The sequence below is a fragment of the Ceratosolen solmsi genome, unplaced genomic scaffold (assembly GCF_000503995.2).
Source record: "Ceratosolen solmsi marchali unplaced genomic scaffold, CerSol_1.0 scaffold27, whole genome shotgun sequence".
Lineage (NCBI taxonomy): Eukaryota > Metazoa > Arthropoda > Insecta > Hymenoptera > Agaonidae > Ceratosolen > Ceratosolen solmsi.
Window position 1 is genome coordinate 1,510,399 of NW_011948426.1, and position 19,941 is coordinate 1,530,339.

Here is a 19,941-nt window from a genome sequence, read left to right on the forward strand (position 1 = left end):
ACAAGGAAGCGCATTTATTATGCCGGAACTAGTAAGTTAAAAAAAATTCAACAATCACTGTAATTCTATAATTAATGAATGTTTAAATTATCAGTCTAATTCACATTTATGCCAACCAAAAATGCTACTTAACAGCCTGTGGATTTGCAAAAAAAAAAAAAAAAAAAAAAAAAAAAAAAAATATTAAAAAATCTCATTACGTGTTAACAATAAGTTAACTTTAAATAAAATATACAACGATTTAAATTTATCAATACACGGTTAATTTTCAGTTAATTAAGAAAGACATGCATATAAAAATGAAAAAAAAAAAAAAAAAACTGTTTGTTCGAGCATTCTTTATAAACAATTATAAGCTAAAAGATCTGGTAGAGGCGCTAATGACTTGACTGCACTAAACCGGTCGCAATATTGCGCCCATCTAATCTAAATTCCTTCTTCTTTACAATATATTATCAACGATAAACTTAATATTGAAAATAAAACCCTCCTTATAAATCATCCTTATACAAATAAATCAAAAATTCTTTTATTAATCACGCAGCATCGTGCAATCAAGACAATTATCAGTACGCCTGCCATACAAGCCCTGATTCGCAGTTTGAAACATTACACATTTTTAGTTTCTTATTGCTCGCTGATCGTCGATGGCTAACATGATCCTCCGCATCTATTAAAAAGCAACGTCGCACATTCGAGTAATCGTCAATAAAATAAATCCATACAATCGCCACCGAAACAGTCGATTAAAGCAACAGCCCCTCATTTTATAACTGAGACGCCGCCCCAACGGAGCCTTCCCTCTTAGAATTAGAACAACGTGCCGTTCTGCGTTGCCTTCTGATTAGAGTTGACATTGGCCGGCGCTGCATCCAAGGCCAACTTTCGTCTATGATATTCGGCACTATTAGTATTATCACTATTAGTAATTATGGACTTTCTTCGCAGAGGTGCCGACGAGGTCACATTCCCGTTGCTACTTTTCTCCTCCGCGACAACCGAATTCGTGCTCTTGCGTCGCGAAGGCAGCAATTCACCATTCGCCTGATTATCCTTCGCGTTGACACTATTTTTACTAGCGCCCATCATGCTCGGATGCTTGATTCCGCTGTGGTTCGTGCCAGGAGGCGAACCCATTGGTAGCGTCGTTTTTCGCCTGGCGTTCGAGTTTGTCAGTTCGTGATGATTGAAATTTACCTTGCTAGCTTGATTGCTGTTGGCTAAGTGAAAGACAAGGAAAAAAAAAAAAAAAAAAAAAAAAAAAAAAAAAAAAAATAGAATAATAATTTTTATGACTACATTCACGTTAATTGTAACTTACTTTAATTTAAGCAAGCCCGATCCCGTTTATGTGCATTAACCGCTGATGCATCAAAAGGTGCCTGAACTTTGTTAATTAAGTAGAGTTGGAGAAACTTGTTTTGGTATACAACCGGTTACGAGGCGGCAAAAGCTTCGCGTTAATAAAGACTTGGTTCACCCCATATAACCGCACACGCATACGCGGATGCTCAATTTACCTTTTTGCAATTGATGCTCGTTACAATTTTAATAATTTAGTAGCAGCATAAGCAGTTAAGTTATAACCAATTAACATTATCAATAGTAGAATTGACTGTCAAGCTCAATGTTAAATTAACCTTATTATTCGCGAAATTACAATCTTAAAAATCTTAAGATTAATAGAAAGCAGCGCGGTGCTTAAGGCTTATTAGAGGCTGGACGAGTTTCTGAATAAATTACACAATGATTTATAAATATTTACCGAATTTGACGAAATCCGTTGAATTTTGACCGCCGTTTATGAGCCAACGCTCTACCTGAGCCGCATGCGACTTTTGCAAGACCTTACGAATATCGCCGTCTTCGCCCTCCTCCTTCATTAAATCTTGCAATTTTTGAATTGTCTGGTAAAGTATAACGGGGCTCACTAGGCCAAAATCAAAAAGACTGCACATGTGTAAAATGAAATTGCGGTAGAGGTTCTTCATTAGGAGCTCCTTGCCCTTCTTTTCGAGAAACATTTGACAGGCTAACGGGATCTGACAGTCACCCACGTAGCCATGCTTCATCACATGAAGGTTCCACATTTTCATAAGTTCTTTCTCGCCCTCGTTCACATCTGTGAAATCATCGATCATCATCATCGTCTTCGTCTGCAGCCATTTTGGATCGTTTTCACCCTCTGAGTCGGCGTCCAATTCCTTTGGATAAATTGGCAAGCAGGTAACGGTGTGATGATATAACCTTAGAAAAGAAAGGATACGAGATTATTCGTGCTTGATGATGCTTTAAGGATGTTAGAGGACGTGGCTGAAGGGAGATGAATTATTGCATTATTATGGTGCCAACTGGCGACTCTTAAATTAGTCTTAGTGCTTTTGTCTTACAGCTCATCCCAGATGCAAGCGAAAACCGACACTGCCAATTGTCAACGGCAATCTTTCAACGCCGCCGCATTAATCCCATACATTTTAACAACTCTGTATATCTCGGTATGTCGTTCGTTGACGGATGAAAATGAATACAAATTTTCTATTTACCTATTGTGCCCTGTAATGTAAGGCCGTGAATTCTCGAATTCATTCTCATCGAGTTCTAAGAACTCTGAAAGACTTGGCTTTGGTCTTTTTGGTCGGCATACGACGATATTAGTTACACTCGTGCGCCTTGTAGGTCCTGTTCTGGAGTAGGAAACATTCGAAGGCTGTGAGATCAATTCGTGCGGACTACCGGCATATGAGCCATCGTAGCAATCGTTTATAGCTACATCTATTCGAGCGCCTTGCGATATCGGCTAAAAATCAATAGAATTATAGCTTTAGTCTTAATTCGAATAAAGGATAATCGAGTAATCCGTAATAAAAGCATAATTGGAAATGTAATATCGATGCTGACGAAGCCGAATTCTAATTCTATCTCCACTAAATCGTTCTTTAATGTAATTTTTATTTTATTTTATTGCTTTGTTCAAATTCCATATTTCATTATATCGTCTAGTGCCAATATACCGTGTCTTTTGTGTGTAAGGCGTGTTGTGTTAATCGAAGAGAAAAACGATAGAAAAAAGTACCAATTATGCTGATTTATTTGGAACGTCGTGAAGGTGTCTAAGAATTGTTTACTCACAACATAAGTGAAGGTAAATCTTGAATGGCATAATTTTAAATGCTTCAACAAGGAGTACAATCTACCACAATCCAAAGAGCACCAGGGACAATGTAGATCCTCGCATGCCTCTGTTTGCTGTCGACTATTATTGTTGTAAAGAAATTGATAGACGATTTGTTGATTGCCTTTCGACACCTCGATTTTGTCCAAATTTGCTACAGACATTTTTGAAGGTGCAAGTGGACTAGACGTAGACAATGCTGTATTGTTGTTATTGTTAGTACTATTGTTATTGTGATTGGTCGTACACCTGTCTAAACCAGCTAAAAATGAAATAATATCGTCAGAATGAGGCTTTTTACGTAAATTTAAAAAGCGGCGATCATAAGTATTTTGACGTAAGCTGAAAAAAGTTTCGCGAATAGAGTGTAGCGTAATTCAAATGGGCCACACAAAATGTAATTCATAAGGGGATAGTGGATTGCGTGGACGATCGATATAAGCCAATAATAATTTTGATTTATAAACAAGTGAAAAACAATTGCAACGATAATATCGTCTTTCTCATAACTCAACTTCATTGGCAATGAAGTTTTATAAAAGAAATTTTGTTTTACAATTTTCATATTTTAAATTATCGTAAGACTTTGTTAGTAAGAGAATGAAGCAGATATTTAATCGGTAATATTATCAATTTGCCCGTTGAATTTTATCTGACGAGTACCGCCAAAATGCTTGACACTAAAACAACGTTTTACATTCTAATAATAATTATTTCACGTAAAAGCCATTATTGTTGGTTACTTTGATAAAGCACGTCATTGGCTAAACTCCACTCCGCGTAGGAGAGATTAAACTTAGAGCAAAGATCCAAAGAATATTATTATCAATTTCCGTTTATTAATTTCGTCACAATTCTTATGATCGCCGCTCCAAGAGGATCAACGAAAATGGTAATCTTACTGTTTCCAGGTCGGTTCTCTTTGTTATCGGCACTGGGTAGCGGGTTAATTGGTGGCGGCCTGTCGACGTAACCGCTACTCGGCTCGGTCGTCCAATTCAGTCTAAATTTCAGCGTCGGTCCGCGGCCAAATACGTCGAAAGGGCCGCAGTCCTTAACGCTGGGAATCGTCTCCCAGGAACTGTGCTTCTTTGGGCTCGCCCGAACGCTCGTCTGTACTTCCTGGAGCCCGAGCTCGTAGTCACCGTCGGTAAGGAGGCAGCGATTGTGCTTGTCGTAGACGACGAGCTCCGAGCCGTAGAGCTTCACCTCGTCCGAGTTGGATTTTATGGCGGTGCCGTTGGTGGACTTGCGGCGTTTCTGAGCCGGTTCTGAAACGTTTTTGATCATTCAGGATTTTCGCGAGGGCGTTACGGCGACAACTAACCAAATCGTCCATTCCCACTTGGAAAACAATGTTGATTTTATTAAGGCTTTTTTTTATCATTGAACGCGCAAAGGAAAAATATTTCGAATTGACAATCTACTGAGGTAATGAAACACGTTTATGCGTTATTATTACGTCAAAAAGTGATCTCTCAAGATGATATGGCAAATAAGATTATGTATTATTGTTGAAAGAATAGCTGAGAATAAAGTGCTATGGAAGTATATATTAATTCGAAGTCGTAGAGAATAAATAAACATTAAAAGCAATTATACGCGCGCGCGCGCACACACACACACACACACACACACACACATGTAAGTATGTAACGTAATGAATGATATGAACATGTTTGAATGGTCAATAATATTACTTGATTTCAAATGCACTGCACGCTTGAGTATTTTCTTCTTTTTTTTTCAATCATTGTTTATATTCTAAATGTAAAAAACATTGTTTTGCTTAAAAAAAAAAAAAAAAAAAAAAAAAAAAAAAAAAAAAAAAAAAAAAAAAAGAAAAGACGAATCATTTATTAAAGCAAAGTTATGGGACTTTTTATAATTTTCTATTGATATAAGAGATTATAGGTAATAAATCGCTATAAGTAAATAAAAAAAAAATGAATAAAAAATTGTATTTTATTATAAATAACAGAACAATTCAAATTTTCAAGCAATAAAATATTTTAAATCATTATAAATTAATCGATTTTTTTTTACTTCTAATTTCATAATTCTTTCAAAGAGTTCTTTCAATAATTAATGTCATTTCTTAAGTGCCATATTCATCATCTTGCATCATTCAACTTTTGCATTTTTAAAGTTGAATCTTGAATTTACAATAAATTGCCGTAACAACATTACAAGCGATAGAGAATGACTTATCATTTCTATGAACGTAATATCATTTAGTCTTTGCACAATACGGAAGTAATTTCTTTGCAACATACTGCATTCGATAAAAAATCCTTGATGTATGTTTTTCTTCTTCTTTTTCTTTATAATCGAACATTATATCAGCAGGATTTTACGTCTTCGTTAAAAAATGAATCGAGACAGTCGGAGAAATTCTACCAATAATAAATCAATAACTAATCACTTAAGTCGGAATAATTTTCGAAATGATATTAATACACTACACAAAATTAAATCAATCATACTTCTTTAGCCTTATAATGGAAAAAAAAAAAAAAAAAAAAATCTTGATAAAAAATGCCCTCGATCATTATTCAATTGATATTGGTGCAGTAAAATTATGAATAATTGCTTTTGCAAGAGAATAATAAGTAATTACCTTCTACATCACAGTTTTGTATAAGGCAGCTATTATTCGACATGCAGTAGACCCTAAGCAGTAGCATGTACGTCTTCGCAACATGACCGTTATTTAAACTAAATGATTCATTGGGTATCGACACTGTCGGTGCTTTGGGTGGTGGCTGATTTTCGGAAGGATTTATCGGTACTTCGCTCGTACCCACGGATACCTGGCGGAAATAAGTTTATTAATTTCCTCGGGAGGTTATAAGTTGTCGCGTGTTAAGCGATTTACCAAACCAGAAACCGAATTTCATTAAAATCATGCTGTACTTCCTACTACGCATATACGACAATATTTAATCAAAGCGATGTCCCTCCTCGGTTTACAATTATCCGCCACTTTAAAAGTGCACGTTAATAAGGTTGGAGAGTAGTGGCGATTTTCTTTGGATTGCTTTCAAGGTTGGATGCTTCTTCGCTGCCGGCGCGTGGAGATTTTCATTGGCTTTAATGATTTCAAGTTTAATTTCGTTTAACCGCTTCGGCTTCGAGTGCCAACATTGTTATTGGCCGATTTTAAATCCCAAGTACGATATTTCTCACATTTTCACATTTGTTCGAATAACCGCCTATTTTGATTATTACATTAAATGAAATAGCATCTATGGTTATTGAATTGGAGCGTTAATGTGCCGAGCAGCAATCGATAATGATTATTCGGTTTCCCCCTTCAATTTGTACAAAAATCAAACCTGCATAATCGGAGAGCTAACATCTTTGCGTTTTTTATGACATATTTTTAACAATAGTGTTTCTACTTTTACGGGATCTTGAGGCTCCTCGACTGAAAAGAGAAAGAAATGGTACATGATAATATAACGACTTTTCTTCTTTCCATAACAATAGCAATAACAATAAAAAAAAATAAATAAAAATAAAAAAAAAATAACACCTACGTTTTTTATCATAAAATCCCAAGAACGTGAGGGTCATATAACCGCGTAATACGGCATTCTGTTCCTGCTCGTTCTTGGCCATTATTTTTTCTAAGATAGAATTTATTCGGAATCCTCTCCGAGATTTGTGAGTTCGAGACATGCGCTGTCTCATGTACGTTAAGTTTCTGTACAGAAATATCGGCTGGAAGAAAAGAGAATTATAAATCTCCGTCGCTTAATTGCTACGATGGCTCCAAACAGGAAATAAGTATTTTATAAAGACAAAAAATTTTTATAAAAACAAAGTGTAATTAATACATACCGTAAATGAAAAAACAATCACAAAAAATCCGGGATAAAGCAAACCATAAAATCAAAACAATGCAAACAAATGTTCCCGTTATGTACAATAAACGCGTGCAAATTGATCCTTTAGTGGGTGAAAAAAAAAAAACGCAAAAGAAAAAAAAAGAAAAAGAAAAAAAAAGAAAAAGTGTAAGTATATAAAAAGGGCAAAAAATATTACTGTATCAGTAACAAAAAGTAATCAAAATAAATGCTAGGACATCGTTGTGAGAATAAAACAGTTTTTAAGTTAATATGCTATATTAATTGAATCGTTATATTGATAAAACTTTCTATTTTTTGTATAATGGCAATCTTATATACACATACACACGAATATATATATATATATATATATATATATATGCAGGTATGTTTAATATACTAAAGTGTCTTATTTTTTGCGTAAAATGTTAATTGTTTCTTTATTCGACTGCTATTTTGCGCAATATTATATGTGTAAATATATATATATATATATATATATATATATATATATATATATATATATATATCTGGAGTATAGCTGTATGACCTAAAATCATCTAACTAACGATTTATCTGAAATCTTTTATAAGAAAAAATATATTTGCATACGGGTGTGTGGGCGCGCGCGTGTCCCTTGTGTATGTGGGCGCGTGTGTGCGTGTTACACGTACAGTTCATTGGGTTGGTCAATATTGAAGATAAATAGATTCGAGTAAGATTAGATCGAATATTAAAGCATCACCACTATACAAAATTTATCGAGCCTCGCAAACATCATAGTTCAATTAATGTTACATATTTCATCTTCATATAATATCGCTCGGTTTTAGCAATCTTCCGATTTATTAAGCGCACAAGCAAGTATTTAAAATATGATTTTATAGAATATATATTAATTTTGACAATAAATAATTTATTGCAGTGGTTAACGTTTTGAACAGAATTACGATATATACCAATATACATTATTTATTGTAGTACTTACCGAAATTTGATTTCGCGTACGCAAAAACCGATAAATTTGAGTTGGCTCTGAAATAGAAAATATATTTTTTAATATGTTATTTAAAATATTTTGTTGTGAAATTATATTTTCATTATTCAATAAATATGTATTAATATGTAAATAAAATGTCATCATTATTATTAATAAAATTTTAATTAATTAATCATAAAATACTATAATCGACTTACAGTCAAATGTTAAATTGCTTTTACAATATTTAATATTTTTAATCATTCATTATACCATTCCTAAGCTAAAAATTGTCCATTAATGTAAATACGCGAGATAGCCGCCAGATGGCGACCATAAGAACGTAACGTTCTATAAAAATGAGGCGTCAAAAGTAGAAAAGAATCCGAGGCAAATTATATACACGATCCTTCTCGGATTCAAAACGGGATATGATGAATGGGAGTAACTCATTTTATATGAGATGTCTGCGCACTCTAATTGTTACGCATTTGGCAGACCATGACCCTCTGATCCTGTTTACTATAGAAAACAACGTAAAAGAAGTAAATTTGGTATTTTATATAGGATTTGTATAGGATTTCTTATGGTTATAAATTTATATATTATAAAGATGATTTTATACGAGAGATTTCGAGCACAATTATTTAATTGAAGAAAGAATCATCGTGTTTGTGTGTGTGTGTGTGTGTGTGCGCGCGCCCGTGTTTGTGTATCTCTATGTGTAAACGTATTTTTATTACATTTGATATCGAATGAGACGAAAATAAAGTTTATATAAATTTCAACAAGACAGTTTTTATTCATTTTGAAGATTATATTTTCATTTAATTTACTATATAATTAAGTGAAAGGAAGGAAGAATATTTTTATCTCGCCTTTATCTTATTAAAAAAAAAGCTTCTATTTCTTATTAATTCCAATGTAATAATTTATTATATACGTTAAATCATATTAAGACAAAACTTGTTCAATGAATATTCAAAAACACATTACTATATTTTTTAGTTTTACGTAAGTAACATAGAATTAAAAACGAATTGATTTTTCATTGATTTATTATAAAATTAAACTATTAATATATTTTGACATGTTGAAAAATTATTAATTTGACTTGAGTGAGTATTTGCTTCTCATTGATGAATAATCTTTAAATTAAATTCTTAAATTATCTGTATTAACGCTTCTTCTTCTTTTTTTTTCTGGAAAAATACATTTTACGTCATGATAGTTCCAATAAATAGAATAAATTACTAAAGAGTTTATCAAAAAATGTAATTATCGGTTGAATAGAATATTCGTATGTATTAATTTTCATAAAAATTTCATTAAATGTTATATTATTTTCTAAACTTAGTTACCGTACCATGTAATAATTATACTCGGTCATATATTGTTATATCTATTAAAATCAGATAAATTTTTATAAACATTTGCAAATTCCTTATGTTATTGCCAAATTAAAATCATCCGAACCAATTAAGTTCGTATTATTCTTAATATTTACGAAGAGAAATATATAATTGCAACGTAAACGATAATTTTCAATTTTTTTTTTTTTTTTTTTTTTTTTTTTTTATAATTTTTTCCCAATTTTACGTAACAAAACTTTAGTTTCAAAGCCTTCGGAGGAACCTTATAAATTTCACTAAATTTCACTTTGTTGTAAAATTATTCAATTCCATTTTTAATAATAAATTTGATTCATAAAAAGTATTTTAATCGTAAAATTATGTAAAAAACCAAAAGACCGTCAAGCTTTTCAGCAGTGCATCCGAATAAATAAAATGACTAAATATTGTTTTATATGCGCTCGAACACTGTGACTAAAAATCAATCAAACATAATATTAAGATCGAAGAAAGAACACATTTCTTACTTAATACGTATTATTTTAAAGATATTTACGCCACGAAGAAAAAATGACGAATAGCGTTAAATGTTTCTTTATTAAATGATAATAGTCACTTTTTGTTGGTAATATATAAAATCATTAAACATTTGTTATTAAAACGTGTGCTCTATTTTATTTACTTTTAACAATCATCAATAAATTGTTATTATTTAAGGATACAATGAATTATTTGCTATTATCTAAGCATGCCGTTTAAAAGTGTTTTTCAATGACCTACATACCTTTCGCCACTATCAGAAAATCGAATACAAAAAAGATTTCATTAATGTATAGACACACCGTACGTGCATGCCTACGTATACAGATTTTTCATCACTCATATTTGCAAAATTTTAACAAGTTAAAAACAACACGGCAACCGCATAACATTAAGTCTCATTTTTATACGACCTAACGATGATTTTGCATTAATAAAATTGAAAACCTATGTGGAATAAATTCAGAATTTTCAATTTCAAACAAATACATAAAATTTCAGATAGATCAATAGCGTAGTAAAATGTTATGATATCACAATAATGAATTTCTCTTTTGATGAAAATGTCTTCGTCTGAAAAATCTTTTACATTCTTACAGCTAAGCTATTTTATATTTACTTTATTTAGAAGTTTAATGAAATATATTGATAATTTTTAATTTACCATTACAAGATGCTAATACAAAAAAAAAAAAAAAAACCCGATTGTCTTATAAAGTGTAAGTGAGCTAAAGTCCTTCAAACACATTTATCAATGCAAGTCTGTTTAGTATACTACTTTTAATGAATTCCTACGATCTATATTGCGTACATTAATCACATCATGTACAATTCATTGCGATCATTTGCATATATTGAAGGAAAAAAATTATTGACCCACTTACAAATTATGAATAAAATAAATTGAAAGTTAAGACTTTACAGATCAATGAAAACTATTTTAAAACATTTATTTTCAATGATATGCGTACTACAGTCTAATAGAAATATGAATATAGCGGCGATGTAAAATTAAATTTAGTTGCGTATAAATATTGGAATAACTATATCACGAAAACCTGTGTGGACAAACATCTTACGATAAGAAAATTTTCAGCAATCTATTAATTATCAAACAAATTGTTAATAAAATGTTTGTTTGGTAATATATATTTAATTGGTAATCAATACGCCAAAATGGAAATTATACTAGGCTTTTTTTTAATTCTATGTTATTTTAAACATTAAGCAATATTTATTATATATTTTTTAACTTAAAAAAAAAAAAAAAAAAAAAAAAAAGATAAATATAATTATAAAAATATTTTATATTAACAAAAATATTTCATGCACATTATTTGAATGATAGATTGGTACAATCTACTCTGTTTAGCCAAATTTTTATTACGACTTGGAGTATAGAAAAGTATCAAAATTAATTAACTATTTTTTTAAAAAATATTTTACGTATGGCAATATTTTCATTCATGAAATAGAGTAAATAATTAAATTTCTAATTTTTTTTTTCCAAATGCATTTCATACAAGTAAATTACATTTCTTGACGCCAGTACACGAAGTAGATGAAAAAGTTTAACGGATTTTTCATATGAAAAAAAAAAGTGAAAAAAAAAAAAAGAAAAAAAAACAAAGGATAAACAAGGCACTGAATTATATAGTAATAAATAAAATTATTAACGGTTCACAAATTTAAAAAAACAAAATAAGCTTAAATTAAGCATTTTGCAATGTCAACATTAAAGATTATTATTTAGATTTATTAATTCATAATGATTGATAATGTGTAAGCAAAATAAATTTACAAATCATGTAAAGCTGAAGGACAAATACAATATCAATAAAGGACAAAGAAAATTGATGAAAAACGTAAGATATTTTATTAGAATATATGTGTAATTTCACTAATTAATACTTTTTGATTTTATCATTAAATTGACCGCTGTATGTAATGATTACAAAAATTATTATTACTTTCTATTATTAATATTAATTTTAAAATGTCTATCTTTTTTTATTAAATAGTTATGTCTTGTATTATACACACACGCGCGCGCGCACTCGCGCGCACACACACACAACCATGATTATTATTTTACATCTAAATGTAAAGAGACGGTGATATTTAATTAAGAATTATTTATAAGAATTAATACATTTTCCGATTTTGGAAACAATCGATTTATCTATTCGAATAAAAAATAAAAATTTTTTGATCAAAACCTTTCGGTATATTTTGTGATAGTACGTTTTACTTTTACCACATTCAAAGGAATGAGGAGTTCCAATGAATTCAATTCTTACCCCGACATAGTAACATAAGAATCACACAAGCAATTGTGACTGATGAAATTGGGTCATTTTGTAATGTAAACTTATTTTTGAGTGCTAATTGTATTAGTTTGAATCTGCTTGATACATAAACATTGTCATTAGCAAGGAAAAACATGATCTGTTAAGTTTCGTATAACTAAACTATTCTACCAGTACCCGTGATTTAAAAAATTCAAATAATAAAATATAATACATATGTAGAATACATGAATATTCATAGATTTCAATGCTTTATTTATTGATTGAACAAGAAATCCATAATTATGAATGGTAGGCAAAAGGATAAATTACGGATAAGAAATCATAAGAAATTCTTGGATTTCTCAATTTGCCTACAGTTCCTTATGTTTCCACTTACAGTACCTTAAATCTTATAAATTTGATAATTAAATGAGATATTGTTGTTGAATTCAGAGCTCGTGCTATAAAATTTATTAAAAAGGCAATTTTCAGCGAAATTTTCTCCTGCATTTGTTCGGGATGCTATTCGTACTGTTTAAAATCAATCTTTGAAAATTAATCGTAAAACTGATTGTATAGGAAATTAAAGATATTAAATTTCAAATTTTTAATAGCTAGTACAGGAAACCATTAACAACGCGTTAAGCTATGATTATTATCGATTCGAAGGGTTACGAAAGTCTCGTATAATATATGTTTCGCTATTTTGCTGATTGAATATTGATCACAGGAGTATTCGTTTAATTTCTTGCTTGGCCGACCAAATCGACATTAAAATCGATCCTCATCCACATACACGTACATTTCGCTATACGCGCGGACTCTCATCTCCTTGCCAGTTCAATGCGACTCTATGCATTATATTCCACGACTGTGCTACAAAATATATATTCAAATGTATTTTTAACATTCGATCGATAACAGTTCATTTAAACAATATAATAAATGGCGAATTAAATTTACTCAAATACTCAATAGCGTATGCATGGACTGGACTTTAAAATACTAATGTAAATATCCGATCCTTAAAAATCCTTGGACATCCGATGTAAATATAACAAAATTTATAAATAATAATAACTCTGCGTCTCTATAGAACATTTTAATTTACAGCTTAAAATTTCCTTTTCATTAAGGTGAGAATTTAACGACGATGTCATCATTATTAAAAGAGAGAGACAGAGACAGACAGAGAGAGAGAGAGAGAGATAAATAAAGAGAGAGAGAGAGAGAGTGACAATTTATACACCATGGTGTGGGCATATCAGTGTCTACTAAAATCTTTGATTTCAAATAAGAAATGGTGGCGGGGCGTGGTGGGGCGGGGAGGTGAAGGGGTTGGGGGAGGGGGTTCAGAAGGAAAGGCGAGAGATAAGTCTCGAGAATAAACTCGATTTCTCGCGTTGATTTCAAATGCAGAGTGTATTTTATATGTCGAGCCTAATAAATTGAAAGAAAAAAAATTGATTCAGTAAATCTAAAAAATAATCGATTGACAGTGATATTCAGCCGATTACGTACTAGAGCAAAACATCGCCCGGGCACATTTATTGCTTTTATACTCGTAAAATAGAAAATAAATCATCTGTACGAATGTCGAGCATATTTTATAAAATCACATGTCAATTGTGCATTTTGTAACAAAAAAATATGTAGAGGAGGGACAGGTTAAAACAACGAGTGATCGATACAGTACTGATTCCTCGAAAATGAACTATTTTATTTCTAGAACAAGGATTTATCGCGAAAGTATTGAAGCACTGCCGAGACACGTATATTAATAGGTGTAATATTAATTAATAAAAACACACACACACACACACACACACACATCTGTAGCTATGAAATTCGCGTAAAATAGAAAAAGAAAAGAGTTGTAGCGATATATTCAATCTTTGACAAAGTTCCAAGTAATTAATGTACAAGTGTCATTGTAGAGTCCGATCATTTTAAAATTCATGGTTACTTTGAAATGAAAATAAATTGTATCGAATGATCGATAAATTAATAGGATTCATTTTTGAAAAAATTATGAGCTCTGCATAGGAAGTAATAAATAGTTTTCATAGTTTCCGCTTCGCTCTTAAAAAGAAAATTATGCTCGGATGAATATTAATCCAATACTTTATATTTCATCGTAATAAATAAAACGAATAATTAAGCTGATCTAATATGCTGCTTCTTATGCCTCATAATAATTATTATTATTTTCTGTGAATATATCAATCGCAGTTTAAGATATTATGATTTTGTTTTCAAAATTCCTCAATCACGATAGCCCATTTTATTTTCGTAGAAATGCTTTGTTTATTGCAATCGACTGCACAAATTCTATCCAATGGTGTATAAATTCAACAAAACCCCTTTTGGGCGCGATGCAACAATATTATATAATATTATATTATGAAAATATCTCATTGCGCGTTCAAGTTTAATATATGATACGAGACATTTGAGATAAATGTCAAATCCAATTTCCCATAAGAATTATGAAAATTATAATTGGCAGTAATACGATAGTTGAAGTGCTTGAGCAATGTCTTATGTAAATTGAAATCTATAATTGTTTTATGAATAAGTGCTTGATTATTCAATGTAAACCAGTTTGGTTAAATAATTTTCCGAATTTCTATGGAACTTCTTAAGCGTCGATTATTACGAATAATTTCCAATGTTTGCCGAGGCAAATATTTTTTACCAACAATTGTTTTTCAATCAAATTTCAATATGATTATTTGGAAATAAATTTTAACTTGGATAATTCAATGAAAAAGAATTTTGTCGATTATTCGTTCACAATACGATTTCTTTTCATAATTATCATTATCAAAAATATCGAAATAATAATGATAACAACAACAACAACAACAACAACAACAACAACAGCAACAGCAACGATAATAATAACAATAAGATTATTCTTTATTTTTCATTTTATAGTTTATTTTGTTGAACCGATGCACTAGATATACTACACTTTAAATATTATGAAGAGTTTACGAAGTTTGCATACGTTAATTTAGGATATTGAGTATCGTGAACGTAAAAATAGGTCGCACATAATGTCCGTCCCTTCAAGACATTTTGTTATTAAATTTGATTTTTAAAAGTCTAGCATCCAAGGATATCAGCAATGGATGGCAAAATAATTTCGTTTTTAATACAAGCGGATGTGCAAAGCACACGTCAACGGCTATTTTCAAAACACGCGAGCTCCGTTTTCTTTTCTCCTTGGATCGCCGCTTTATTCAGTTCGTCGCGATGCCGCACCACTTGATTTTTAATTATTAAACTGTCGTGCAACGAATCTACCAGCCGAATATACTCGGCTAACTATCGGAGATGGCGAGATGTTGGAAAAACATCAAACGAAAAAACAAACAAAAACAAAAACAAAATGATGAAAGAGAACGGAATAGATGAGGAAAGGAAAGAATTGTGCCAGGCTCGCGCGAGGATAAAGAAAATGGTTGTCTCGTCGTCACAACGAAACAAAGCGTCGTTAAGCTCGAGTGCGATATATGCCCCAACTGTTGGCGACTAGTTCTCGACCCCCACAATTTCCCATCGGACTCGTACACTCTTCTTAACGACTGTACTCGCATGCCAACGCCAGCTAACCAATGTGCACTTTTCGGCATCAGCTGGGGGAGCTGTTACTTCAGCCGTGACCGTTGCACTTATCTTTCGACTCGACGACTACTCGTCTATGGGAGCGCGCGGGCATTTTTTTTTTTTTTTTTTTTTGCGCTTTCGCCATCGTCGTATTTACCGCTTGGGAAAACTTTTTACCTCTGCTAGTTTTTTTGCTTCTCCTTTTACATGCCGACTCCTCGCGCTCTACCTGAATCACGCGTGACTCATTCGCCTCGATTCCTATGGGCGAATATTGTCAAGCTTCGCCGAAAGATGCGACGTTACATGCGTCGTAGTCGTCGTCGTTGTCGTCGTCGTTGTCGTCGTCGTCGTCGTCGTAGTCGTCGTCGTCGTCGTCGTCGTCGTCGTCGTCGTCGTCGTAGTCGTCGTCGTTGTCGCGTATTCGCCTCTATCGCTTATATGTAGCTTTTGATAAACGAACGTTGCGTAAAGTAAAGACAAAACAAGGCAAGACGAGAGAAGACTACGCGTCCCCGCTGCTTCCTTTTCACGTTATACTACGACAAATCAATTTCCCTATATCAAACGCTCAACGCCTTCTACTCCCTATCACATCTACATCACACACCCTTACACATCATTCATAGCCAATGCATTTCCCCATGGCATTGCCGATGCCCCATCATACTCCAATGCTAAATGACATTTGCCCGCAAACTCGACGTATTTTCGCGATTTCGTAACGGCCGAGTGTCGTCGAATCGCCTCTCACCAGCATTGGATTTTCAAATTTCATGGCACATGAACATTTATTCCTCTGCATGTAAATAATGTGCTGAAATAATGTGTTGCCAGTCGCCGAAGCCTTAAGGCTTCCCCAACTAGTCGTCGTGCACTTGCTACTCCACGTGATAACGCTACGTATACTTATATCCTCCACTGGATATACGAAGGATCCTCGATATTAATTTTCATAAGCGAGCGCGCAAGTACTCCAGTACTGCAAATGGCATCCCGATCAATAAATACGTAGTCGAGCGCTTTTAAAGGAAAATCCGACGGCTGCTGATCGATCCAAGCCGATCGGGAAAAGCGAGGGAAGTAATACCTCGAGGAGTTTTCGGAAACGCGTGCGTTGCTCGGCCGCCGCTGGTTCGACCTCGACCTCTACTTCAACGGCAAATTCGCAAGGCGCAACCGATACGTCGTCGACTCATGGGCTCGGTGACCGCACGCACGCACACAGAAAAGCGTGAGCGCGCGCGCGCGGGCGCGCGTGCCTACCGACGAAGCGCTACGAGCGAAGCCTTACGACGCGGGCTTACGGCGCTCGCAATTTACACGAGGTCGACGGTGACGATTACGATGACAACGACGACGACGACGACGACGACGACGACGACGACGACGACGACGACGACGACGACGACGACGACGACGACGACGACGACGACGACGACGACGACGACGACGACGACGACGACGACGACGACGACGACGACGACGACGACGACGACGACGACGACGACGACGACGACGACGACGACGACGACGACGACGACGACGACGACGACGACGACGACGACGACGACGACGACGACGACGACGACGACGACGACGACGACGACGACGACGACGACGACGACGACGACGACGACGACGACGACGACGACGACGACGACGACGACGACGACGACGACGACGACGACGACGACGACGACGACGACGACGACGACGACGACGACGACGACGACGACGACGACGACGACGACGACGACGACGACGACGACGACGACGACGACGACGACGACGACGACGACGACGACGACGACGACGACGACGACGACGACGACGACGACGACGACGACGACGACGACGACGACGACGACGACGACGACGACGACGACGACGACGACGACGACGACGACGACGACGACGACGACGACGACGACGACGACGACGACGACGACGACGACGACGACGACGACGACGACGACGACGACGACGACGACGACGACGACGACGACGACGACGACGACGACGACGACGACGACGACGACGACGACGACGACGACGACGACGACGACGACGACGACGACGACGACGACGACGACGACGACGACGACGACGACGACGACGACGACGACGACGACGACGACGACGACCGCGACGACGACGACGAATGGAACGTCGTAATTCCTGGCTCAGGACATGTCAGAAGCTCGAGAGGGAGACCGTCAGCGGGTAATAGGCTCGATGCGCTACCCCTGGGGCATGGCCCAGGGACCCGTCGTCCCTGTGAGTAAAGGAGGATAATTCGAGCCCTGGAGATTTTTCGTGGGTGAAGGTGGCACGAAGCTCGGTGGCTCGCTGAAAATGGCCCAGCTTTACTGACACCACGGCATTCAATGTTCCGCATTAACATTACGGCGGACGCGCGCACGGAACGACACCCACCGCTAACCAGGTTATGTTCGTCCTCTCTCCCTCGCCCCTCCTGCCCGATAGTCGCATCCATCATTCTCTTCTCTTCTCTTCGCTCTCTCTCTCTCTCTCTATCTCTCTCACCCAGGGCTTTCCCTCTCACTTTACTCTCTCTTTCTCTTTATTTCTCTTTCTCTCTCTCTCTCTCTCTCTCTCGCTCCTCACTCCCTCTCTCTTTCTCTCTCTCTCTCTCTCTCGCTCATCATCCCTCTCTCTTTCTCTCACTCTCTCTCCCCGTGGTGCAGTCACGTCCAGGACGACGATGTCGTGGTCGACAGAACTCCGGAAAATGCATATAAGTAATGGCAGATTTGGGGTGTAAACTCACTTTCGAAGGCCTGCAGGAAAAGTTCGTGGTCCGCCTGCATCTGGTCCATCCTGGTCGGGGGCTGAGGCTGCTGTTTCTGCACGGCGACGGTCGCGACGGCACCCACCACCTCCGCTTCCTTGTCCCGCTTCTTCGGCGGCATTTTCCAGCCTCTGCTAGCGCTGCTCGCTCGACTCCTATCCGCGACTCGCTCTCTCTCTCGCTCGTCGTCGCTGCCGCCGCCGCCGCCGCCACCACCCCCCCCCCCCGCTGCCGCTACCGCTTCCGCTACCGTCGTCGTCGTCGTCGTCGTCGTCGTCGTCGTCGTCGTCGTCGTCGTCGTCGTCGTCGTCCGTCGTCGTCGCCGTCGCCGCCGTCACCGTCACCGTCACCGTCGCCTTCGCCGCCGCCACCGCCGCCGCCAGCACGACCACGACCACCACCACAACCACCACCACCACCACTACAACCACCACCACCACCACTATCACCGCCGCCACCGCCGCCACTGCCGCCGCCGCTGCCTCTGCAACCACCACCTCCCGCACCCGGCCTTCTCCTATACGTGTGAGCGGGCTTGAGCCTGCGCGCGTGTATTAGCGCGGCCACATGCGCTTCAGCGTATGGGTGTGCGTGAAGATACGGCGCGCCCGGAGGCAGGGCAACGCGTGTCCTCGCGCGCGGTTACCCTCGGACCTGACGGTGTCGAGACGACCGAGGTACTTCCACCCAACACCAGTCCAATGTTCCGCACTAGAAGACTGTTCGCGCGCACACACACACGCGCACGCACACAAACGCTGGAGCAGTCGTACTCGTGGAGACGAGGGGCGCGCGCCCAGAGGGACTCTCAACCCGGCCTCTTCTATCCTCCTTCCTCCTTCTCTTCGCTCGCCCCGGGCCCGCGCTAAAGCCCCGTCGACGTTTTGCACATGCGTGGCTGGGCCCGCGAGCGAGGACAGCTTCACCGTCGGGTTTATCGTGCCCGTGACTCCTGGTGCCCCTACCCGCAACTCTGGCGCCGGCGTTGCTCTGTTAACTACTAGGCAGCGTAAGGGAGCCGCGCGCGCCCGTAACAGCCCGAGGAGCCAGCCACTCCTTCTCTTTCTCGCTCGCGCAGTCGCGCCGACGATATTTTGCCCGTTTGGCGGCAGATGACGGTAGAGGCTACGGACCCGAGAGTTCAGACAGAGGCACCGGGGCCGAATGTGTACGATTACGCGGGCTGTTCCCTATGTCCAGACGACTGACGGCTGCGTCGCTCGGCTGTGAAGGGGAAGAGGAAGCCGAAGAGGGGCCAATCGTTGCCTGACGCGCCAAAACTTTTGCCCGTTCGAAATTACTCGCTCGCAGCTCCGCCACTAG

The 19,941-nt window shown here is 37.1% G+C and overlaps 1 protein-coding gene across 1 annotated transcript; it reads right to left on the reverse strand.

Moving 5' to 3' along the window:
* Nucleotides 1–501: 501 nt before the first annotated feature.
* On the reverse strand, nucleotides 502–18,813 carry Su(z)12 (Polycomb protein Su(z)12). Its single transcript, XM_011500695.1, has 10 exons — nucleotides 18,598–18,813; nucleotides 8,015–8,061; nucleotides 6,715–6,898; nucleotides 6,511–6,602; nucleotides 5,793–5,985; nucleotides 4,075–4,443; nucleotides 3,130–3,434; nucleotides 2,544–2,797; nucleotides 1,766–2,247; nucleotides 502–1,220 (listed from the first exon to the last, which is right to left on the reverse strand). Exons 1-10 carry the CDS (start codon nucleotides 18,737–18,739, stop codon nucleotides 811–813), a joined length of 2,478 nt encoding a protein of 825 aa, XP_011498997.1. The 5' UTR covers nucleotides 18,740–18,813; the 3' UTR covers nucleotides 502–810.
* Between the last annotated feature and the right edge of the window lie 1,128 nt (nucleotides 18,814–19,941).